The sequence below is a fragment of the Chroicocephalus ridibundus genome, chromosome 5, assembly GCF_963924245.1.
Source record: "Chroicocephalus ridibundus chromosome 5, bChrRid1.1, whole genome shotgun sequence".
In the NCBI taxonomy this organism is placed as follows: domain Eukaryota; kingdom Metazoa; phylum Chordata; class Aves; order Charadriiformes; family Laridae; genus Chroicocephalus; species Chroicocephalus ridibundus.
Window position 1 is genome coordinate 35,547,988 of NC_086288.1, and position 22,660 is coordinate 35,570,647.

The 22,660-nt window shown below is 40.3% G+C and overlaps 1 protein-coding gene across 6 annotated transcripts in view; it reads left to right on the forward strand.

Annotated features, from left to right (window-relative positions):
- TMEM131L (transmembrane 131 like) overlaps positions 1-22,660 on the forward strand; it is an 85,423-nt gene that overhangs the window by 40,172 nt on the left and 22,591 nt on the right. For 3 of the 6 annotated variants that reach the window (XR_010071145.1, XM_063335454.1, XM_063335456.1), the window contains exons 7-19: positions 1,040-1,150; positions 7,975-8,052; positions 9,970-10,123; positions 12,586-12,644; positions 13,011-13,119; positions 14,084-14,189; positions 14,845-14,998; positions 15,657-15,827; positions 16,129-16,198; positions 18,102-18,219; positions 18,994-19,135; positions 20,149-20,258; positions 21,896-21,968. Coding sequence is in view for 5 of the 6 variants with exons in the window: in XM_063335454.1 (XP_063191524.1) it covers positions 1,040-1,150; positions 7,975-8,052; positions 9,970-10,123; positions 12,586-12,644; positions 13,011-13,119; positions 14,084-14,189; positions 14,845-14,998; positions 15,657-15,827; positions 16,129-16,198; positions 18,102-18,219; positions 18,994-19,135; positions 20,149-20,258; positions 21,896-21,968 (1,455 nt within the window). In the remaining variant the exon portion in view is untranslated. Of the gene's footprint in view, positions 1-1,039; positions 1,151-7,974; positions 8,053-9,510; positions 9,676-9,969; positions 10,124-12,585; positions 12,645-13,010; positions 13,120-14,083; positions 14,190-14,844; positions 14,999-15,656; positions 15,828-16,128; positions 16,199-18,101; positions 18,220-18,993; positions 19,136-20,148; positions 20,259-21,895; positions 21,969-22,660 lie in introns of those variants that run through there. The other 3 variants (XM_063335455.1, XM_063335457.1, XM_063335458.1) reach the window with 2 other exon arrangements.

A 22,660-nucleotide genomic window follows, 5' to 3' on the forward strand; every position in this document is an offset into this window, starting at 1 on the left:
AACAATGTTTATCTCCTGTTGGACTACTGCTAAAATCAGTAACGGACTGGTTTTCATGGACAGTTTCACCAGCCACCTGAAACAGAGCCCATGATTTCGGTTTGCATTAGGTTTAAGAGTTTCAAAATCGGGCATAATTTGAGTGGTTGATGCACACTTACAGTGCTTTTGGGAGCCCAAAAGCCTTGAAACATGTTTGATGTTTCTAAAGCATTTATGCAAGAGTACGTACAGAAGGCCCACCCAAAAGGAGAATAGGTACCATTATAGTAAGATATACTTGTAAATGCCTCCATTAAAAAAATAATAGCACATTCCCTTTGATGTGATATTTTCTGTCTGTAGTCAGAGATCTTCAGTGAACACAGAATGCATTGTATTGTCCTCTTAATTAAAAACGTGTATTTTTTGCTATTAAAAAAAAAATAAATCTTTGCATACAAGTGAAAAAACCCCAAGGCATTTTTCTTAACTTCTAATGATTTTTTTTTCCCGCTATCTTGAATCTCATTGTCATAAACTAGTCTTGGTGGAGCCAAATATGAATGCAGTAAAGACATTCAACTTGCAAGTCTTATAGTGCTCTGAAAACTGCAGACTTAAAAATCAAAATGATCAAAAAATATTTTACTAAATTTTTAAGGCGAAGGTATTTAATTCAATTGCAATTGGACTAGTAACAAAGTTTTTCCAGAAATTATTGCACTGCGAAGTGGTGATATGTGTATTGTAATTGTCTGAAGAATAGTAAGAGAGTTTAGATAGTTTCTGTTTGAGATAACCTGATGCTCTGCTGATGAGTGCTTTGTTTTGTTTTTGTAATGGTGCCTGAATGAGGGAAGATGCTGAAGTGCCATTTATGTGTACAGTTACTTTCCAAACTAGATCTTTATAAATTGTCTTTTAAAAGAATCTAATGTGAAAAACTGATCTGTTTCTTGGGAAGATTGTTGTTATTGGCAAAATGGTTTTGCATGTTAGTATGATAACTGAAATGCTAGATGTTGACTAGATGTAATGACCTTTTTTTTAACACCAGGTTTTTGGAACGGGAACTCTGATGTCTTCTCCAGAAGAACCTAGAGTGCAGCTAGCAAACGCCTACTTACTGCTTCCACACATTCAGAACATCCAGCCATCACACACACTGGTACAGTATACGTTTCAAATGGAGATGAAACATAAATCTTCTTAGCCATAAAAGGTTTTTGTCCTCAGATTGTTGGGATGCGAGGAACGTTAACAAAAAGTCCAAGTACCAGTGACTGCAGGAGAGAGGTCGCAAGATACAGGGCTACTGTGATCAGCTGGTGTTCTGGTTTTATGAGACAGTCTTTGGCATTTAAACTATTCCCACTTGTTCTCGTTCATGCTCCTGTGGTGTGCTGTCCTCTCAGTTGTGCCGACAAAATTATTTGTGAGGCCCTGCTCTGAACTAAACTGGAGAATTATTCTGTCCTGAAAAAAACCCACTGTACTACAAAGCTGGGGCGGGGGTAGCTGTTTTGGTTTATTCTGCTTTTTACTTCAGACCCATTCCCCGTGCCAGTTCACAGCAGGGCTGCACCAACAGTTTGCCATGGTTAAAAAGCACGGCATGCTGCATGGATGAGAACGAGAGCTGGGAGTCCAACTGGACTGTATCAGTGGTGAAGATACCAGCTTTGCTTACCTCAGCTTGACTAGAGCAGGAAGCTGTGGAGGATACAGCAAGGTAGATTTACAAGGCATAACTGTTGCAATTGGAAGAAGCTTTAATAATTTCTCCCATTTGGTTGCAGTTGCAGGTATTCTCATAGCCTTCCAGGCCATACAGAACCTTTCAAGTGAATAACTAACTGGGAAAATGGATTTTTCAAATTTTCTTTTGGATTGTACACCAATTTAGTTTTTTCAAAAACGTATTTGGAATATCTTGGCATGTAATAGAATTTAATTTTTTATCTAAATGTAAGCTGCTTTGATTGCCTTTGTGATGTGTTCTTCTGTTCTACCTGAGAAAAATTCTCAGCTCAGATTGCGTTTTTCAGTCCGCTATATATACGTTAGGTCAATCTTACCTCCACCCGAGGATAATGCACCATTTCCTTCTCTTCCGTTCTTTTTCTCTGTACTAGTCTCTTTCCTGTAATCATTCAGCTGTGCTTGCTTCTGGGCATACACAGACTCTTATGAAGGAACCAGAAATCTTCAGGTTTTGTAATTTGGAGTGCTAGGGTTAGAACTGAGAAGGGTTTTTTAGATGCTGTTCGTGACATGTGTCTCTGCATCTTCGCATCTAACTCAATGGATTGTTGTCAGGTAGCGTCTGAAGCCTGGATGCAGACTCTGCTGCTTCACACTTCTGTCCCAGTTCCTGAGGAGAAAAGTTTTGGGGAGCATTTGACATTTTCCTTATTGCATAGCGAGGAACGTTTTCCTATGCTTTATTTCTCTAGATTACAAGCTTGAGGTCACGTTTGGCAGTGCAGCATGGTGCCACCTGGCACCAGTCTTGTCATAGGAGATGAGTTGTGAGAGAGTGTTGACTCAGTTCTCCTAGCTCTGGGTGTCATTTTCCTGTGCCTGGCTATGATGGAGGAATTACTCTTCAGTTCACTGAATGTCACTGGTTTGAGCAGAAAGGCTGAGGCAGTGGGACGGGCTCCTCAGCTGTTGAAGACTGTAGACAAGATCTAAATGCTGAAGAGGAGCTTATGGCTCAAGTTTGGGTTCCTTTTAGAAAAATGTTGTTCTACAGATAGCTGTTCTTTCCAGAAGTGCCTCCTTCAATTTACCCTACTAATGTTCTGATCCAGATCCCATAAAAGTTAGTATGATTCTGTTTTGTCCAGTTTATATTTCAGGCTCAGAAGCTACGGAAGGAAGAGAGGTCTATGAGGTTTGAGTGAGTGACTACACATGTGCAAACTTAAGGATACCTAACTATTAAACATGTGATGGAGATTTGTAGTGAAAAAAGCATTTAAACCAAACCAGTCATACTCACTTAACTGTGCACGTTTGCTTTCCCCTGTTAATTTTTCACTGAAGTAAAATACCAGTGTAATTCAGGAGAGCGTAAGCCTCATTTACACATCCCTTGTCATCTTGGGATGAATGAGTTGTAACCTTGGGCAGCAATGTCTAGTTCGATATGCTAAAGGTATCCCTACCTCTGAAGTCTACTGATACTGCTTGGAAATCTGTGAGGAAGCTCACCGAGTGCTGCATGGTGTGTGTCTATTTTTTTCCTCTATTGTCTTCTGTTTTAGAGGTGGTTGTGTTTAAGCTGCTTGGTAATACTGACATCCTTGATCATCAAGGCCAGAAAGCTAACGTGATTTAGTCCCATCATGTGCTTGGTAAAACCGCTTCTCAGAACTGCTGGAGGCATTGTTACCATAGCCCCTAATACTTGTTCTTACTCCTTTGACGGTTGGAAACCTACATCTGACTTCCAATCTGAATTGCTTTGTGGCCGGTTTATATTTGCTTGTTAAGATAATGCATTTAGTTTATATAACTCTTTCTGTTTCTGATGCTTTTACTCAGAGGCATTTGTAGGTGGCATTGCATCTTTCAGCTTTTGCTTTGCCAAGCTCAACAGTCCATGCTCTGTAGTATCTTCATTAGTGATGGGCTGTCCATTTCTTAACCAAACTATCAACCCCTTTCTGCAGCTTCTCCAATTTGTAAAAATTTCTTTTGAAAGTGAATGGCCAGAATTGTACACAGAAATATGGATGAAATTTTGCCTCTACAGAGCATTTATCTTGGAAATATTATTTATCCCTGGGGACTATAGGTGAAAATTGACCTGTACAGTAGTATTTCCATTGGAAATACAATATGCAATAGGTTTGTGTTTGTATTTTTTGTGGAAAATTAACTTGCATTGATTTTGCGGATTGTTTTTATCCTTTAATAGGCTAAGGTACGCCAGTCTTCCTTTTTTATTCATCATTCCCCCAGGATTTTTTAGCAGGAAAGCTTGTGATTAATAAGAAAAGAAAAAGAAAGACAAAGTTGCCTTTTTTACTGTTGAATTTCACCCTCTTTCTGTCACTCTTTACAAAGTTTCAGCTTTTGAAGGGTTCAGGATCGGCATGCTCTGGCTGTGCTCCTGGATCGCAGGCTTTCTGGGCTCACTCATCGGGAGGAAAGAAGAGGCTGTGTCCAACACTGTGAATTCATAGTATGTCCACGTGGCCATTCAGCAGCGGCTAGTTACCACTAAGCCGTAACAGATGGTGGAGCCCATATAGGTCATCTTTGTTTACCCAGCTTCTGGATGGAGTCTTTTCTCCAGTTTGCCTGTTTTTTGGCATTGTTTAGTAGTTGGATGGCACTAACAAACAGGGCAGCTACATCACTGCCTCGTTGTGTTCAAAGTGCTGTACGCACACACTGGAAATGTCAGTGGAGGAGTGACCTACAGGGTGGATTGTCTTATCGTAGGAGACACAGGCATCACTGCTGACTCCACACAGGAGTTTGAGGTTTATGAACCAACGGCATGGGAAATACTGCAAGTGCTGGCAGGAGACCAAGACCCCTTAAGCTATGTTTTGTGCTGGTGGACAGAGGATCAGAGAAGCAAATGCGTGCAAGTGTGGTGCTTGGGTGTGGAAAGGGAAGGTAGTAGGACGGTAGAGTTTTCTTGGTGTGCCATCCTGATAACTGCCTGCAAAAAACTGATGAAACTCTGCTGAATCATTATTATAGGGACAGCTTATTAACAGCGTTCAGAGTGGAAATAGCTCTCTAGGGCCAGACACTATCCAGGACAGAAAAAAAGTACCAGCCTGCAGGAAGAGGGGGAGGCTTATTCAGTGCTTGAGGGTTTTTTTAGTTATGTTGTAGCCAAACTCCAGCAAGTGATTTGGACCCCATAGTCTTGATAATGATGCAAGAATATCTCTGTGAAAATCTTGTATAGAGCCATGTCTGATTGACAGGGCACCTAAGGCAGAATAAGGAATTCTCCCCCTAAAAGTGACCTTGGGTCTGTGGTTGCTTGGTGGCTGTTGAGCTGGCCTCTGCCAGCTATGCTGTTGATGCTGTCTCTCTTTTGATGAGTTATTTCCTAAGTAATCACCTGCTGTAGTGTCCTCCCACCGAGAATCCTAGACCTTTGCCACGAGAGTGGGGCTCCTTGGAGGTCAGATAGTTCAAGTTTTTAGGGTGTTTTTGAAAGAGGCCTCTGTTTCTTTAAAATTTAAATGTAAGAACTTAACCAAAACTGTTAAAAGAGTTTCATTCGTGTGGCTTCTATCAGATTTCTCCCTTAAGTTCATACAGGATTTGTGGGTGCCGAGTGTGTGTACGTGCAAGTATGTACACACAAGTACTACCCCACCTGGAGTACTGCATCCAATTCTGGACCCCCTACTACAAGAAAGATATGGATGTGCTGGAACGTGTCCAGAGAAGGGCCACGAGGATGATCAGAGGGCTGGAGCACCTCTCCTATGAGGACAGACTGAGAGAGTTGGGGTTGTTCAGTCTGGAGGAAAGAAGGCTCCGAGGAGACCCTTATAGTGGCCTACCAGTATCTTAAGGGGGCCTAGAAGAAAGCTGGTGAGGGACTTTTTAGGATGTCGGGTAATGGTAGGACTAGAGGGAATGGATTAAAACTAGAGATGGGTCGATGCAGACTGGACGTTAGGAAGAAGTTCTTCACCGTTAGGGTGGTGAGACACTGGAACAGGTTGCCCAGAGAAGCTGTGGATGCCCCATCCCTGGAAGTGTTCCAGGCCAGGCTGGATGGGGCTCTGAGCAACCTGGTCTAGTGGGAGGTGTCCCTGCCCATGGCAGGGGGCTGGAACTAGATGATCTTTAAGGTCCCTTCCAACCCTAACAATTCTGTGATTCTAATACAAAATAGAGGCAGCAGGTAATGAAGGGACAGGGTTTGTACCGCGCTGCAGCGCTCTTTCTAACTTTCCCCCGTCTGCCATGCCTCTCCTTCTCTGTTCTCCTCTGGTGCAAACATATGCTGCATAACTTGGCTTTCTGCTCTGATTCATAGGCAGTGATATTTACAGTGTAAACGGAGTGCTTGCACTGCTGGGAGATGGGGACATGGTCCTGGGTTTGTCTTCTTGGAAACTCTGCTTCAGACAGTGTTTTGTTCTCAGATGCTTTTATCTTCTCTTTATGGTTAACACAGCCATCCTACCAGTGTTGTAAGATAGAAGGCATGACAGTTATGCATCTATTGTCTGCCTTAGATAAATGAAAACCCTTTTCCTTTTCTGAAGATAGCTTCACAATGAGAAATACAGAATCCCTGTAGAAAACAGATCAACATCAAATACAACCAAGTAACATTATTCCCCTCTGTGCTTGTTATATTAGTGGCTTCAATTTTAAGGTAACAGCAGTTTCCTATGTAGAGAAAAGTCAAGTTTAAAAAAAATTGGAAAAATGTGATTTAGCAAATTTTTTTTTATAGGGGTGTGGGGTCTTAAACTACTTTAAACTACAATGGCATTGAATAAGGCCTAACAACTTCTTATTTAGGACCATGAAAGTGAAAGTGGTAGTGTTCTCTCAAGAACCACTGAGAAGGGAAATTAAGCATCAAGATTTATCTGACCAGAAAAGCAACCCCCAAAGTTGTTCTTTATATGTAATCTTACTGACTCATTAAAACTCCACTAGCAGTCATGGCCATGAGTGATGAATGCTTTGGAATCAAATGGGTGTTTTTTCTGCTCTCAAAATTTGATGAGGACAAAAGCATTTGTAAAAAAGAAAGGAGGTGGCAGGGGTTCGCGTCCCCGGAGGGCTGCCCTGGGGACAGAGTTTGGGTCGCTGCTAACCACCTTTGCAGAGGTTACATCGCCCTCTTGTGTGAAGCCCCAGTCATTTCGGTATGAAATCCGGTTGAATCGGGAGTGCAGGATGTGTGTTGGCTTGCTTTTGGCTGTGCATTTATAACACCGGAGCCCGTGAAATGCCATGCATATAGTAAATCTATGCTCTGCTCCGGTGCACCCTGCACCCTTCTGTCTGTCCCAGGGAGATACGAAATAGAGTATTGGATACTTAGAAAATTTTTCTTCACAGTTTCACTTTTCAGCATGAAATTATTGAAATTCTTTGAAGTCATTTGCATCGACACCTTCAGAACTTGCACCTGCAGATACCCCACTCAGATACTTAATTCAGTATTGCAAGAGAAATGGGGCGTGTGTGTTCTACATTAGTTCAGTATCGCAAGAGAAACGGGCAGGGGGGTGTCCACACGAATACTGTAATAAAGGCACTGATAGAGTGACAGGTCTGTCATTCTGAATTTTTATTTATTTATTCTTTTAAATTTAGAATCAAGATACAGTGGCTGAGCAATTTGTGCAAGTAATTTGGCTGTCAAGATTTCCAGATAGCTTTCATGAACTATGCTTGGCTTTGTCGGCACTGTTGTCCCGTTAGATTTTGAGTGCTTTACAAGCTGGCACAATCAATGTCATCTTTTCTTTTCTTTTCTTTTCCATTTCCAATCAATAACAAGGCAAACAAGTATTTTCTGTCTGTCCATTTTGGCATGAAGCCTACATAGCAGATCATGTCCAAGAAGCATTATGTTCTTGGCCTAGCAACTGTATTTCAGTATCCAATCAGCAAAGAAAATATACAGAAAAGTAGGAGAGTAGCTTTTATGTTAAATGAAAAAGGTTCTGTTGAATACGCTTTATTGACATAGGAAAGTTTGTAAGAGTTGCTCATGTTGATGCTGTATAAATATTTAATACTCATGTATAATAATAGTTTGATAACTAAGTAGGTATTGATGAAGTTCCTGAGAACTGAAGATTGATTGCTGGCCTATGGTACAGATTAATTGTATTTTAAAAAATTTTCTTACGTTTCTGTGTCATGCATATGCAGAAACAGTTTATAAGTTGCAGTGTGTGAATTGAATTTATACAGTAACATCTTCTGAAGCAATATGCTTGAAGTTTTCTGCACTCTTCTTTCTTGCAGGCAGAAACTATGAATGCCAGCCTTTTACGTGTTCACCTTGAATGCAGTTTACCCAATGACGCATATCAGCAAGTTAAGGTATGTTTTGTTGTTATTTTATATCTATTTAAGTCTTCTTATTTTAATCCAAGTTTAGAGGGGCACTTCCCAGAGCTCTAAAAGTTTTATCAACAGTGCAATTTCCAATGTCTTAGTTTAAAGGGTAATTGTGCTTTTAGCTGTGCTTGTATAAAACCATACCCTGTGGTATAAATTAAATGTCACACGCATCACACTATGACCTTTAGGAGAGGGGGAGATGGAAAAAGACACCCAACATCCCCCCCCAAAAAACCCCAGCCCAACAGGCTAAGTGTTTTAATGTGTAGGTGTTGTATTACTGAGATGGAGGACAAAAGTGTTTATATTCCTGTAATTTCCTTTCTCCAGAAACGTTTCCCAAGTTTCTGGCTCCTACTGACAAACAGGCTGGGAGGCTGCAGCTGGGGCTGTCTGGGCTGTGTGCTCGGGAGCCTTTGAAGGTGGCCTTGGCGCTGGGCAGAGCTGAGGAGGGGCGAGCTCATTAGCAGAACATCCCCCTCCAAAAGCTCGGAGTGTTTAGGACAGTAGGTCACCTCCTCCTCTGCGGCAGTGCCATCCCAATCTCCTCTCCCCCCCCGCCCGAAGTCCTCGCACAGTAAATGGGGGTTGTTTTGCAGTGCTGATGGTGCTTGATGGGGTATAATTTTGGGTCAGATACACAGGCCCACGCTGTGGTCTGCAGCACCTTTCATCAAGTGTGACAAGGCCCAGGCTCCACAGCTGTTTTTCTGTACGTTACACACCACAGTGATCCCGTGCGGGTTTACTCCCATGTTTGATTCGTGCATTGCCTCACTGAATAAGGCTGGGCTTGGGATGCACCTGAGCACTTGAGATGGCACGTCGTGCAGCTGCCCACTCTTTGATGGGAGCTTCCCGAGGGCACACCATCCCTGTGCTCCCGTCTCCACAGCGGCCTCCTCTCCTCCTGCTCTTGGCAGTCATTTCAAGTGCTGAGGGTTTCTTTGACGCTGTGTGAGCAGTGAACTGGCATCCCATTCCCAGAGATGCTTCCCCACTCCCCCTGTGCCTCCTTGCGGCACTTCAGATTAGCTGAAGGTGTTTCACTGCCGCTTCACAAGAGCACTTCACGTGCCAGGGCTGGAGGCTTTCTCCTCCTTCTCCTCCTTGTCATCCTCCTCCTTCTCCTGAGCAAATTAATTCTCTTGGTAGGGCATCCCAGCCAGAGTTTAGCAACCTTCATGGTGTGATGCAGCACAAATTTCTGTTACTCACTGTTGATTGTCTAGTTTTGTTTTGCTTTGTTGGCTTTAGTTTTTTGCGAAATGGTGTCCGTGTCTTTGTAGTTGCTAAGACTCTGCTGTCGTAACAGCAGCTACTACTTAGAGAAGGAAGTAAGATCCTATTTGTATTTATCTGAAGTATTCTAGCCAGGCGACAGTGTTTTCTATTAAGAATTGTACATGTATGTTTGTTTTTTTAAAATTACTTCAGTGAGAAATGGAGACAAAAAACACAGGATTTGGAAAAATTAACTATAAACAGACCAGTGAACATGAACTGTCTTCCTACCATTAAGACACATGCATCAGTCTGTTTATGGCACATTTTATTGAAGGCAGAGGATTTAACAAAGGAAACTGTTTTGCAGTCCCTGAGGTGAGACTGACTAAGACAGTTTATAAATTTGCATTCTTTCAAGGTTCAGTGTCCTTTTTAGTTGTTTTTCGTCTTTGTTTTTGCTGTGCTGTCTGTACCTGCACTGTCTTTGGTTTCTACTGAGGTTTTAGCAGAGGTCCTAATTACTCCTGTTTTGCCAACACTTTGGTGCTGGAAACCTTGTCTGTTAGATAATACCTTTGATTAACTTCTCAAGGTCCCTTACTGTAATGAATTTTTTTCTGTTCTCTCCCCCACCACACACACACACCGTATCCCCTTGTCTCGCTCCAGAGTTGCTGTTTTATGTCTGATGACCCAATGCTGCTAGAAATGAGCTTAACGGTAAGAATGGAAAATGCCCAACAAGATTTTGTGGAGCACAGACAATACTTACTGGAGAATCTTTTTGTAGCTTATGTAGCAATGGAAAAAATGAAGACCTCGGGTAAGTCCTAAATATGACTGTTAATTGTAATAGAACTTGGTTTTATACACAAGTTGTAATTTGATGTGCTAAGTTGAATCAAATTCAGTGACAGCTAAATTTTGTGGGTAAGGGAAAGCAAATCAGTTTTGTTAAATAAACACAGCTTGTCAGCCACTTTGTTTAGGGCAGAGTTACTGTAAGCACACTCCTCTTTATAAAGGTAACGATGGTAAAGTTGTAAACTACATCTGTTTCATTCTGTAGTCCCCCATACTTGCGTATCTACTTAAATATTATGGAAAGATGTCATGGTCCTTTGATTTCTACAACTGCATTTCTGGTTTCCCATTAATTAAATTAACCATAATAGGAGGCGGAATGGTTTGTACAGTACTGGGGATAGTGGCTGTTGTGCAAAGTAGGGTAATGAGGTAATACAGATGTGCGCATCATTTGTTCTTGTCAGCTAGAATTCCACAGGCAAAACAATCAACTCCTTGCAGTTTCTTTATGCTACATTTATTGGGTGAACAAATCCTCTAAATCCAGGGGATTTAAAATTATTTAGGGAGCTTTGCAGTCTGTTTGAATAGCTTTTTTTAGACATTTCTGCCGGTTTTACTTTCTGATTAAAGAAGAAGGAACTGCTTAGGAATCCAGATTAAAATAATATTTTTTAACACACTAATAAAAAAAGAACATAATCTTTTTGTCTTAAGAAGCTCCGTTCAAGATCTAGTCACAAAACAATATATGCTGTTCCCCCCTGAGCCTGTTCTGTGATGTGATATTTACACAGAGCTGAAACTGAAATACCTACTGTAAACGTAGTTTCCCTGCCGGTGAGATGCCAGTGCTTTGTTATGTTGAGTTGTGGACGTACGTTTATTCTGATGCTGGTCAAGAATTGCTCACATCTGTCCTGTCAAGGGTGCTCGCTGTTAACACTTTTGGAGGTTAAAGTACTACAAGTATGCTTTTAAGACTGTTAAATATAATGCAGTTATGAGTTCTCAGTGGGTTAGGTGTTGCTTGTATAAGCCCTTTGTACTTGCTGTCGGTGGGAAGTTCCATGTCTTGCTCCATCAGTACCAGTGGTGGCTTTACCATATCAAACAGCTATCCTTGCTTGCCTTCCATTTGTGTAATTAAATGAGAGATGTCGTCTTGAGGGAAGGGTGTAACAAAAGGGAATATGGTGCTGTGTTAGTCTCAGTGTACAGCATTATGTGTTAGCACCTAGAGTGGAACAGCAGGTAGGCAAGGGCTGCACAGGGGAACTAGCCAGCTGGAAAGGCTGAAGAGGAGTATGTGCTTTAAACAGCTGTGGGTATGTGGAGCATCTGCTCGCTCAGCGTCAACATCTTGAACCCTCTTTTGGAAGCTGGCACCTGTAGTCTTGCTTCCTTTCAAGCAGCTGAGCAAAGCACACTTGTTATTAGAAATTGTGCCTGGTGAATTGGGAGAAGATCCTTTTATGTCAGCCTGCATCTACTGATATATATAGATACACATATATCTATCTAAGTATAAGCAAGATCTCAGGTTGTCTTCCTTCATGGAAGTGTGATAACCACGGTGGTATAATAGACATTTCTTGTTCTGTCCTGCTGCTGTTCTTTTGCTCCTCTACATCTTCGTAGCATCCTGTGGATGGGAACATGGCTTTGCTAGTGACAAAGGGTGATTACCCAATGTAGCTGTAACAGCTTGTTGGCAGGTAAAAGCTGAGTTATACCCATCTTCTGTTGCTCTAGTCAGTAGGGTACTACCCTACCAGGTGATAGGACTGCTCCTCTTTTAAACCCAAAAGGTGTTAAGCACCGAATCCAGCTTCCCATTGTCTCCTGAGAATGTTTGCTGTTCAAAGCAGGCGAGCCAGGATCTTGCATAGCTGTGTGCCTATCCAGAACAGTTTTTACTGCACACTCTCGTGCTATTGATAGATTGCCCCCCAGACTTATAAAGTTACAGCAGTGTCAGCCATCCATCTTTCCTTCAGCTGTGCCTCCTGTCTCTGCCCATAGGAAAAGGGAGAATTTTGCTCTATCTTGGATTCAGGAGATAATGAAGCAAGAGTCCCTGTTGACTGTTGATACCTGGGAAATGCCCCATCCCTGGAAGTGTTCAAGGCCAGGCTGGATGGGGCTTTGAGCAACCTGGTCTAGTGGGAGGTGTCCCTGCCCATGGCAGGGGATTGGAATGAGATGATCTTTAAGGTCCCTTCCAACCCAAACCATTCTATGATTCTATGATACTGACCTTCATGTTTGTGGCTAAAAATCTTGTTGAGTGGATTTTTACTCCTTTGTGAAGTGATTGCCCCCTCAAGATGTGAATAGTTCCTCCTTTTTACAAGGGTAGCTGTCACACAAAGATTTTTAAATTTAAATTGGGACTGCTTCTCATATGAGTGTCTGACGAAGCAAGAGTGCTTCCATCCTTGGTGAACTTACCTCAGTGTTCATTCTTTTGGACAGGTGATTCCTCAGTAGATGTGTACGTCATGCATTCTGGGAACGGTCTTGTGCATATACAGGTAATCGCGGGCTTCAGGAAGTCATATTTTAGGCTGTTGAATTTGAACGGGGAATTCATTAGCCCCCTGGCTTACTCTCTAATAGCAGATTGATTTTGCTGGTGGCAAACGTCACGTGTTTGTACTTTTAAAATGTGCCCAAATGTCTAATAGATCTTTTAGATGATGAGTTATAATTCAGTGATGGATATTTTTTTTAAGACATAAGAGCTGTTAACTTGAATAGAAATCCATGCGTTGATTTAGAAGATGGAAGAAAATGGCAAATATTGGCTTGCACGTTTGACAAGAAGGTAGACTAATACAGGAGCTACAATAATAATGGTAGTACTGCTACAAGGATCATTGTGTCTTGTCTTCATGCAGGAAATACGGCAGTTGTCACAAAAAGACACATCACCTGTGGAGTTTGAGCCAGTACTGCTATCTTCATCATCTACTAACTTTACAAAAGTTGCTTCTATTTCTTGTGAAGGTACAGGATACATATACTTATAGATAATATGATTGAACAGGATTTGATTATAAAAGGGTAGCTTTTTTCAGCATGTAGGGACCCTGAAAGATCTCAAAATCAACTTGTCTGGACTTTTTTGAGAAAGGGGATGAATTTTTTCTGCTAATTGTTTCCACCATTTTTGTGTATATATGCTTGCTTTTACGCCGATTGAAGACTGTAAGCTATACATATTTCAAGAAGGGGAAGAAAACATTTGCTAAAATGTTAGCTGATTTTACAATACGCATAATTATTGAATATGCTTTTTCAACATCCTTTTATAATTTGCGGTTATTTTTTCTGTTTCCAATATATTTTCTAAAAGGCTATTGTGCTTGGGTGGTCATTTTCTATGACATTTCTTGGCAGGATCGTTGAAAAAGCTTGCCTGAGACCAGGCGTGTTTGTGGAAGAGCAAAGATTAACGTTTAAGCATTCCTGACTCCAGCCTCTTTCCTATTCTGACCACTAGACTGCAGTGCATAGACTTTAAACATTTATGAAACAGGCTGCTTTCATAATGACATAGGGACTTGTTTTTCTTAGCAAAAAAGTGCAAATAAGAAGAAAGGAAGGACTATATTTTAAGTGATGCTTTTTTTCAGAACAGTTTTTCATTTATTTGAAGGAGGCAGTGTGCACTGATAAGAAAGAATGCTGTGTTAGTGACACGTGGTTAAATTGGTCAGGTTGCTCTTTGCAGCCTTGATGTGTGTGTGTTTTTTGAAAGTGCTTGGCATTCGTAAAGTTTTCTTAAAGCAAGGTTTGGAACCTCTGAAAATTAGGACATAAGCAATTAGATGCTTTGCTCACCTGTGTGAGAATTGGACCAGCAGATGTTCGCCTTTGTAGTGTTCTTCCAAATCCTCACATGAAAAGCCTTGTGGATGTGCTTTCGTTCTGGCTGACGTATTCTCCTGCATGTCTGTTCTTTGCCCAGCTGCATCCTGTGACAGTGGAAGTCCTTACACTGACAACAAGAAGAATAATCTTTTGGAAGGCACTACAACACTAAAAGCGTGTCTTTCCTGTCCTGTGATGGAAGGGTAGGTTGACAGTGGATTTTTTTGTGTGTTTGTTAACATTGGCTGATACTATAAGAATATTGTATCCTACTTTAAGAGAGGAGTTTAGCTTGCTTTGTCACTGAACGATTCCCAGGACGGTGAGGAAGCTTCTTCCTGTTGTTACTGTGTCATTTACCAAAACAGACCTGTGTCATTTCGAGCAATAGTTTTGTATTTTATCCAGGAAGAATTTCAGGAGCCAGTAAAAAGATATGCCTTAGCAGCTCACAGCATATAAACATTGCTTAGGGTCTGTGATAAAATTTCCGCCATCCTTGTTAATCCAGTACAGAAGCAGGATAGTTACAGAAAAAACATGAAGTCTTTTTTTCAGTCATCTTTTGCCAGTTTCATCCAAACTACCGTATCACAAAGCAATAGGCAATCTTGTACTGTAGCATAGCAAGAGGGGAGAGTGATGACCTGCCTACCTCTTTTACATTTTTCTTGTCAGTTTTTACTCTGATACTGTATGTTAAGTATTCCAAAGGAAATACTTTTGGTTTTCTCCTTAAAACCTTAAAAGAGCTTCATTATGCAAGAATACTACAGTTATCTTCTCTTGTGTGGACTGCTTATGTGTGCTCAAGGACAATTGCAGAAGTATTTATTTTTCTTTTGTATTTACTGGCAGGTATTTTGACATAGATCCTTCTGCAGCATTGTTTCACATAGAACCACATCATAATACTTCAGGGTTTTGGTCCATATGGTTTACAAACAATTTTGACTTCAGCATTGAACTGAATGAAGTCTTCATAGCCGGAGAAACGAAGAACGTTTTAAAGGTAAGCTTTAATTCTGCTTCATACAGTGTTTTGTCTTTGATTTAAGGGTACGGTCTTTTGACGAACAAAATAGAGTCTTTGAAGAACTTGATGTTATCAGAGCTGGTTGAAACCAGTTAAAAATAAAGGTATATGTATGCCTGTAACTGTTAGGTCCTGAAGAGCTTACTCTCTCAGTAGGCATTATTCACTGTCCAGCTTGTTTTTGTGTTGTTTTATTAGCAACTGTTCTTTCGTTTGAGTTGCAGCTACAGATGCATCAAATTATAGATCACTGCTCTGTTCTCAGAATTGTTGCATGTGTGTTTGTGCTCTATAGGATTCAGCGTTTCTTCATAGGCTGTAATGGAAGTCTTTAGTACATAGATGAGCTTTGAAGTTTAGAAGGCAAAGCCAATAATTTACTCGCGCAATTGCTTGATTCAAACCAGACAAATCTGGTTTATGAACAAGCACATGATGTAGGCGTCTAATTGGCTCTTCGTATATTTAGATAGGAGATTTACATATGTGCACTGTATGGATCAATTATGGGCACATATGTGTGTGTAATAACAGCAAAAACATGAAGGAAGAGAAAGTTTACATTCTTCAAGGTAATGCTTGGACCAAAAATACTGTACCAATTTTAATTCAGTTGTCGTTTGATTCTTTCTAGATTCTGAACTTTGCCGAACCTTTGACTCTACCTCCGGGCTGCTGGAATGTATTTTCTTTGAAGCTCAGTGTGAAAGACACTGTAACAAATGTGCTTTCTAGTATTTGTTTGGCCACAAATGTGGGAGTAATGTTTGAAATACCTCTGCAGATATATTCGACTGTGTCCAAGGTATCGTATTCAGTTGTGTTGAATGATTATTATGCACTGCAAACCACACTGCAGCAGCCTCTTTCTTAGGCCAGAAATCCGTCACTTAGTCCTGAAAGAAAAACTCGGTACCAGACCACTCTGTGAAACCATTCTGTAGCTTGAGAAGTTAAGCCCCCGAAGCTGAACTGGGATGGAATTACAGTTCTCTAGGCAACCTTAGCTCTCTTCTTTGACTCGTCCAAATTACACAGCGAGAAACGGGAATTTGTCCTGTTGTTCTGTCAAATGGTTAATTGTAGTTTCGGTTTTGTTTTTCCAGCAGGGAGATCTTCATTTTGAAACGATTGCCCACTGTGATATTCAGTGTTACTTGGGAAAGTCTGATTCAGGTAGGCTCGTCTTTTGGGTTTTTTAGGCATCTAATGGTAGTTTTATTGTAGAAAATGCACTTTATGTAGCAGGACTTGTAATCGGAATATTGAGGTTGTTCATAGAAGTACTTATTTTTATGTCTCTTAAAAACATCCATGTTTCTAGGAGTATATAAATGGCTTTGAGTAACCAGTACCAAGTACCCTGTGCAGTATTTCAGACCTCTAATTCCATAGCACGTGCTAAGCTATTGTTCTGTCTTGAAACATTTTTTTGGATTTAATATTTAAGATTCTCCGATAAATTCTCATTGGTGGTGTACTGGTCCTTGCTTTCTTCACACACATGTTGTCCTGCGATTTGAGGTAGAATGATAAAAATGTCAACTAGCTCAAAGTGATTAGAAAATGTGCATAATCTGGGACCAGATCCTGGGAAGTCTCTGATGAAAAACAAAAACCAAATGTTGACCAATATCCTGCCTTTAGCCAGAGTTAAATTTGAAGGCCTTCTCTTTATCTGTTTCTCACAGCAGTGATTTCATAGATTTCTGCAAAAGACCATTTATCGGGCTTATAAAACAGCGTTCTTAATGCTGTATTGTGTGGAACAGAAAGGAGTGTCATTCTTTGTGGAACTGAGGAATCTATCTCCAGATACTGTAATGCTGGGAGCTGTTTTAAGCACCTGGCTGGCATTTACCAAAATACAGTGTTAGGCATTACATGGACATGATACTGCCTGAAGAATGTTGAATCTGATGAAAGCTCATTCAGAATAGTGTTTTTTTTCAAATCTCTGCTCAGTAAAGGAATTTTAGTAGGCAGCTGGGTACCGTAGACTTTAAATGTTTATGCGAGTGCTCTCCTGAATGTGTTTTCAAGATGATGCTTGCCTAAAATATATTTTTGTATAAGGATACGAAGAAGGCAATAGTAGTCAGTCAGATGTAAAAAGGAGAATTGAGGTGACATATGGAAACACGTGGCTTGAAGAAATACTGACACATACGCATACAAATGAGTCCTCATTGCTTGTATTCTTTCCATTCTAACAATACACATAATCAGATCTTCACATACAGGTGTTCTACCTTCTAAATTAGGATACTAGTATTTGTTAAATAGAAAAGTCTAATGCGCAAGCCTGAAAACACTGACCTAAAGAACTTTACAGCTGGATTATTACAGTCATCATCAATCTCAATTGGTGACTTTAAACACTAAGGATTGTAAAATAAAGTACATGCACTTTCAAAATAAGCCATTTTTGTTTTCTTTCAAAACAAATTTCCTTTTCTAACTCCTTTCTGCTATGTGAAAATGCTCAAACGAATATGAGTCTTTCTAAAGGACATTAATCTTTAGACTGATGTAAAGCTTTGCAATTTTATCTTAAGAGAAACTTGAGAAAATTATCAGCACCTCAAAAGAGAAGCTAAAATGAAAACACCATTTCTGCCAAACTGTGGGATTTGTTTTGCTCCCTGCTGTGCTGTGGTATTATAATTTTGTAGCACTATGTAGAGAATAGTATACAATCTTGATACTTTATTGGCGTCAGTGGAGAGTTCTGTATAAAACCTTCTGATAGCATTATGACTTTTTAATGGCATCCATTAGAAAGAGCAACAGTAAAAGGGGCTTAAAAGGAACATAAAAAACCTGTGCAATACCCTTAGACTTGTTTGCATGTAGAATTACTGTGGATTTGCAAATGTATTTCTTTAAGCAAGTCAGATACGGGCAATAATATATATTTACCCTTATGTGTGCTTGCTTGGAAGGGAAAAAGTGGGTTGCCTTTTTTATTTTTGTGTCAGGACCCTTTACAGATACTGATTACTTGTGTTCAGAAGTAGATTGATGAAAGGAGCAAATGTTATCTCTGTAAAATATGAAAAATCTGTTATCGTTTTAGCAAATCTGCTTTGGCAGAAGAGTCTCTCTCTGGACCATTCTGCCTGGGATGTGGATTCTGAGCTTGCAAGTGAACTTTATGAAAGATGGCAAAAAATAAGACGTGGGGAAGCCTGCAGGTCTGTATAGAATCTGTTGAGGTTCTTAATTCAAGCCAGTGCAGTGTTGTAAGAACGAATATTTCTGTTCTGAAGTATTCTTAATTAGCACAAACTTTTTTGACCTTCCTGCACTTAAGTTAGTTATCTTGAAGCACCTGGACTTTCAGAGCACCCTAGACACCCCCAGGTTCCATTTCAAGGCACTGCCAGCTATAAGTAAACGTTTCAGATGCCCGAACTTTAGAATGTAAATAATATTCTGACTATACCAGCCACACCACAGCTACCCAGTGTAAAAGCAGTCAAAGCATGTTTTACCAGATTATTTATGGAGTTGCATGAGTCCTTCATCAGCAGGTCACATAACTATTTTTTCAGGATCAGAGTCTTTGAATAGCTTGTAAGGTTTTTAGTCCCTGGCCTAATGGATACTGCATACTGGGGACGCTGGGAAAAGAAGCAGTCACTGTGACTGAGCAATTCGTGCAGAAGTGGTGCATCAGTGACATCAGCCCCTTTCCAGAATAAGGAGGTAGAGCTGTGAAAACCACAGTCATGTTGTAGGTGAAATAGTGGAGACTGATGGGATGCACGTAAGTTACACTGACTCTCAACTACACTGACTCTGTACTACTAGGTTACAGCTTTATGGGCTATATTTTGTGAAGAACATTGTCAAGGATAGATTAGTTGATGTAAATACAGGCTCTGGCAAATCCTGATTTTGTGTGTTCTTTGTTTGAAAGAAAAAGAAAACAAAATTAACAAAACTTTCTGGTTTTGCCATTGAAGCAGGAGAAGTCTTTTAGGCTCATCTCGCTTTATTCACCAGAAGAAGCCTGAAGAGGAGTCCTTTGCCTTTTTCTTGCCACGGTTGACTACAGAGCCTGGCCTTACACTCAACTTCAGTGCCACAGCAGTTAAAAGTAGTATGGTGAGGATGGTTGTTGTTACGCTTTTTTTGAGTTGATGTATGTTTAACTTGTTTAAATAACAAAAGTCTGTGATTAGTATTTGGTGATGCTTAGCATTTTTGTACTGCTTGTAGATCAGTGTTTTGAAGTCTAATTTGAGACACCAGATTTGTATCCCTTTGGCTCTTTGATAAGCTCTCTAGCTACCTACTTGTAATATTTTAATACAAGGAGAGGAGTGAAGCAGTGTGGGACTTAACTAAGAAATTGCTCATGGTTGTTAAAGCTTTCCTTGCATCTGTGTATAAGTTACATGCTTGAGGTAAAATGATTGAGCAAGGCACTAGGGATAGGAGGTACTGTCATTAATGATGCGTGTGGCTATGGGATGACCTTCCTTGTGCCACTGCCTTATGTAACAGAAGTGTGTAAAACACTTGCGAGAGATACAACACTTGAGAGATCAGCAGAGCAATGTGTCTTCCAACCATGCTGACAGTTGTTTCTTTCGCATTTGTCAGATTTAGGTCACTACTAACCTAGCCTGTGCCGGAACTAGTCATAGGGAGATAGTTTTCACGTGCACATATTATGAATTACCTTAATATTTTGTTTGTGCCATTTAATTGTCAGTCATTATAGTAATGTGTATAACCTGCTTGCTCTCAGATTTCCGTCAGAAAGGTTGTCACCTCACTAACTTCACTTTTTGTGGAACAGCTCTGTTCATGTCTGTCTGCGTAAATCAAAATCCAAATGAAAGGATTGTTCTTGGGGGGTGGGGTGGTGTTCTGTATTTTTGCACATGCTGTTGTTCATGCACTTTTGGCTGTATTTCCAAATGATGGTATTGTGGTGACATGTCCTGCTCTTCCATGCAATTTTGTGCACGTATTAATATATTGCATTAAGACAGAAGCCAGGTTGAAGTCCCTTGAAAATGCAGATCATATTACCAGTGCTAAAGCATTTTACCTTTCAGTTCTCAAGTGTGTAGTTTCTAACTTTTTCTTTTCCCCTCTAAACCATTTAGGTAAAATATTTCGTATTAAGAAACCCTTCATCCTTCCCAGTTACGTTGCAGCTTCTGCCTCTTTCTTACTACCCTGATCCCCAAGCTTCACTGAGTCTGCTCAACAAATGGTAATGAGTATTAACTATCTTGGGATACTGTTTTCCCTTTTAAAGTATCTATTTGCCACACCTTAAGATTGTTGCTTATTGTTTGTTTTAATTTTTTGAGCTATAACTTAGGTGGGGGCAATTTTCTCACACCTTTTGAAAAATATAATCATGTCCAGAGCAGCTCCCTGTATGTTGCATGAATTTGTAATGTACTTAATCATTGATAAAACCAAATTGAGCATCTCTTCAGCAAGTTTATGTCTGCCAGCTGGAAACTATAATTTATCATCTTTTGAGATCTGAGGTTTAGTGCAAGCTTGTGCAAGCTGCCCAGGTGAGGGGAGCAACTTGCAGAATTGGGGATGTGCATCTCCCTGCAAGGCTGGTTGGGAAGTATACAGAGTGTACACTGATCAGTGAGGAGGAGGAAGGTAACGGAACCTTCCCACTAGAAAAAGTTTTCTTAGTTTTTTTTCTTTGGTAAAACCCTGGTTGAAGAAGAGGAAACAGGAGCCAGGAAGAAAAATTCAGGTGCAGAGCAAGGAACCCCACCGTAAAAGTTTAGGGCCAGCTGAGCAAATTTTTTTGCATTGTCTTGAACTTTCTGTCTTAGAACTGAGAAGATCTAATGAGAAATCTAGACAAGAGTTATTATAGAGGGACATGGTGAGATTGGCTGAAGTTCAACCAAAATAAGCCCTGTCTGTCACAATTAACTTTGAAGAGCTGTGTAGTTGGTAGGACTGTTTGCTTGGTTGGAGCCAGTGAGGCAACTCACGTGTTTAAGTGTAACTTGCTTATTTGGGGTCCAAATCTCTACGTAATTGCTTCCTTAACCTCATTTCTTTACATACGTATGTGTTTGTGCATATATATATGCAGATTAATAACTACATCTGTTCATGTAATAAATATAAGTTCCACACAGCCCCTTTCTAGTGGTTTGAAATTAGATTTTCTGTGTATTTGCACACTTTTGTTTCTGCAAATCTTCTAGGTTTGACAGAAATCATGTTCACTAACTGTTTCTTTTTAGGCTAATGCCATAGAAAGTTGTGACAAGTGAATTTCCAATTCAGCAGCTGGAGGTCCATTAGTCGATTATAATCTAAATTTTACCTGATGGGGTTTTTTATGTCTGTTTTTAATACCTTAATGTCAAATGCTTAAAATTTTCTCTCAGGCATATAGTCAACTGATGTAAGTGAATTTGATTTACAAAGTATGTGAAAGAAAATACAAATTCGTCCCAAACAAGTCATGAGCAGAAAGAGGGATATTTGAGTAAATTAATGCGATTTGATAATGTTTATTTCTTAACAGTTATGTGGGCAGAAAAAGCTTTGGGGCATTTATGTTTGTATGACTTAGAAATTGTATTTCTTGATTGTGATCTTTTGCAATATTGTATGCTGAGAGATCTAAAGTGCCCGGCTATTGGTCTGTTTTCCAAATGTGTGGAATCCACATAAAACTGATTTGTAGTGTATTCTGTTAAAATGCAGACCCACATTTCCACTGTATTTCACATCTGCCAAAATGCAATTCTAAAAGTATTCTTTATTTAAGAATAAATGCCAGCATGTAAAAACAAGTCGATGTAGTTCTGACAGACTAGGTTTGAAGTGCTTAATTTTTTGTTTTGGTTTATTTAGGTTCGGCATAAATGTGCAAGCTATTAATTTCACAACCACTGAATTCAGGCTCATGGATGAATGTTCTCACAGGGTAAGATGGCTAATTTTGATAGAAGAAGTGGTCTGACACACTAGAAAAAGCTTTTTCTGGCTACACTACATCTGAGTTGTTCCCAAGTGCTACTTAAAGCCATTTAATAGTGTTTTCTTGATTCTCTATCAGAATTATATCTTTGCATTTAATTTTTTTTTCAGAGTTTGAGTCTATTTTGAAAACAACTATAGGGAGGGAGTGTGTGCATGTGTGCACATGTGAGTGTACGTGTTTGTCATGGTTTAACCCCATCTGGCAACTAGGACCATGAAGCCATTCACTCACCCCACTCTTACCCAGTAGGATAGGGAGAAGAGGGAGACAAAGGAAAAAAAACCCTGTGGGTTGAGATAAAGAGAGTTTAATAGGTAAAGCAAAAGCCAGGCACGCAAGCAAAGCAAAACAAGGCATTCATTCACTGCTTTCCATTGGCAGGCAGGTGTTCAGCCATCTCCAGGAACGCAGAGCTCCATCGTGTGTAATTGTTACTTGACAAGGCAAAATGCCATAACTCCAAACGTCCGCCCCCTCCTCCTTCTTTGCTCAGCTTTATATGCACAGCATGATGTCAAGGAAATAGTCCTTTGGTCAGTTGGGGTCAGCTGTCAGCTGTCCCAGCTGTGTCCCCTCCCAACTTCTTGTGTACCCCCAGCTTACTCGCTGGTTGGGTGGTGTGAGAAGCAGAAGAG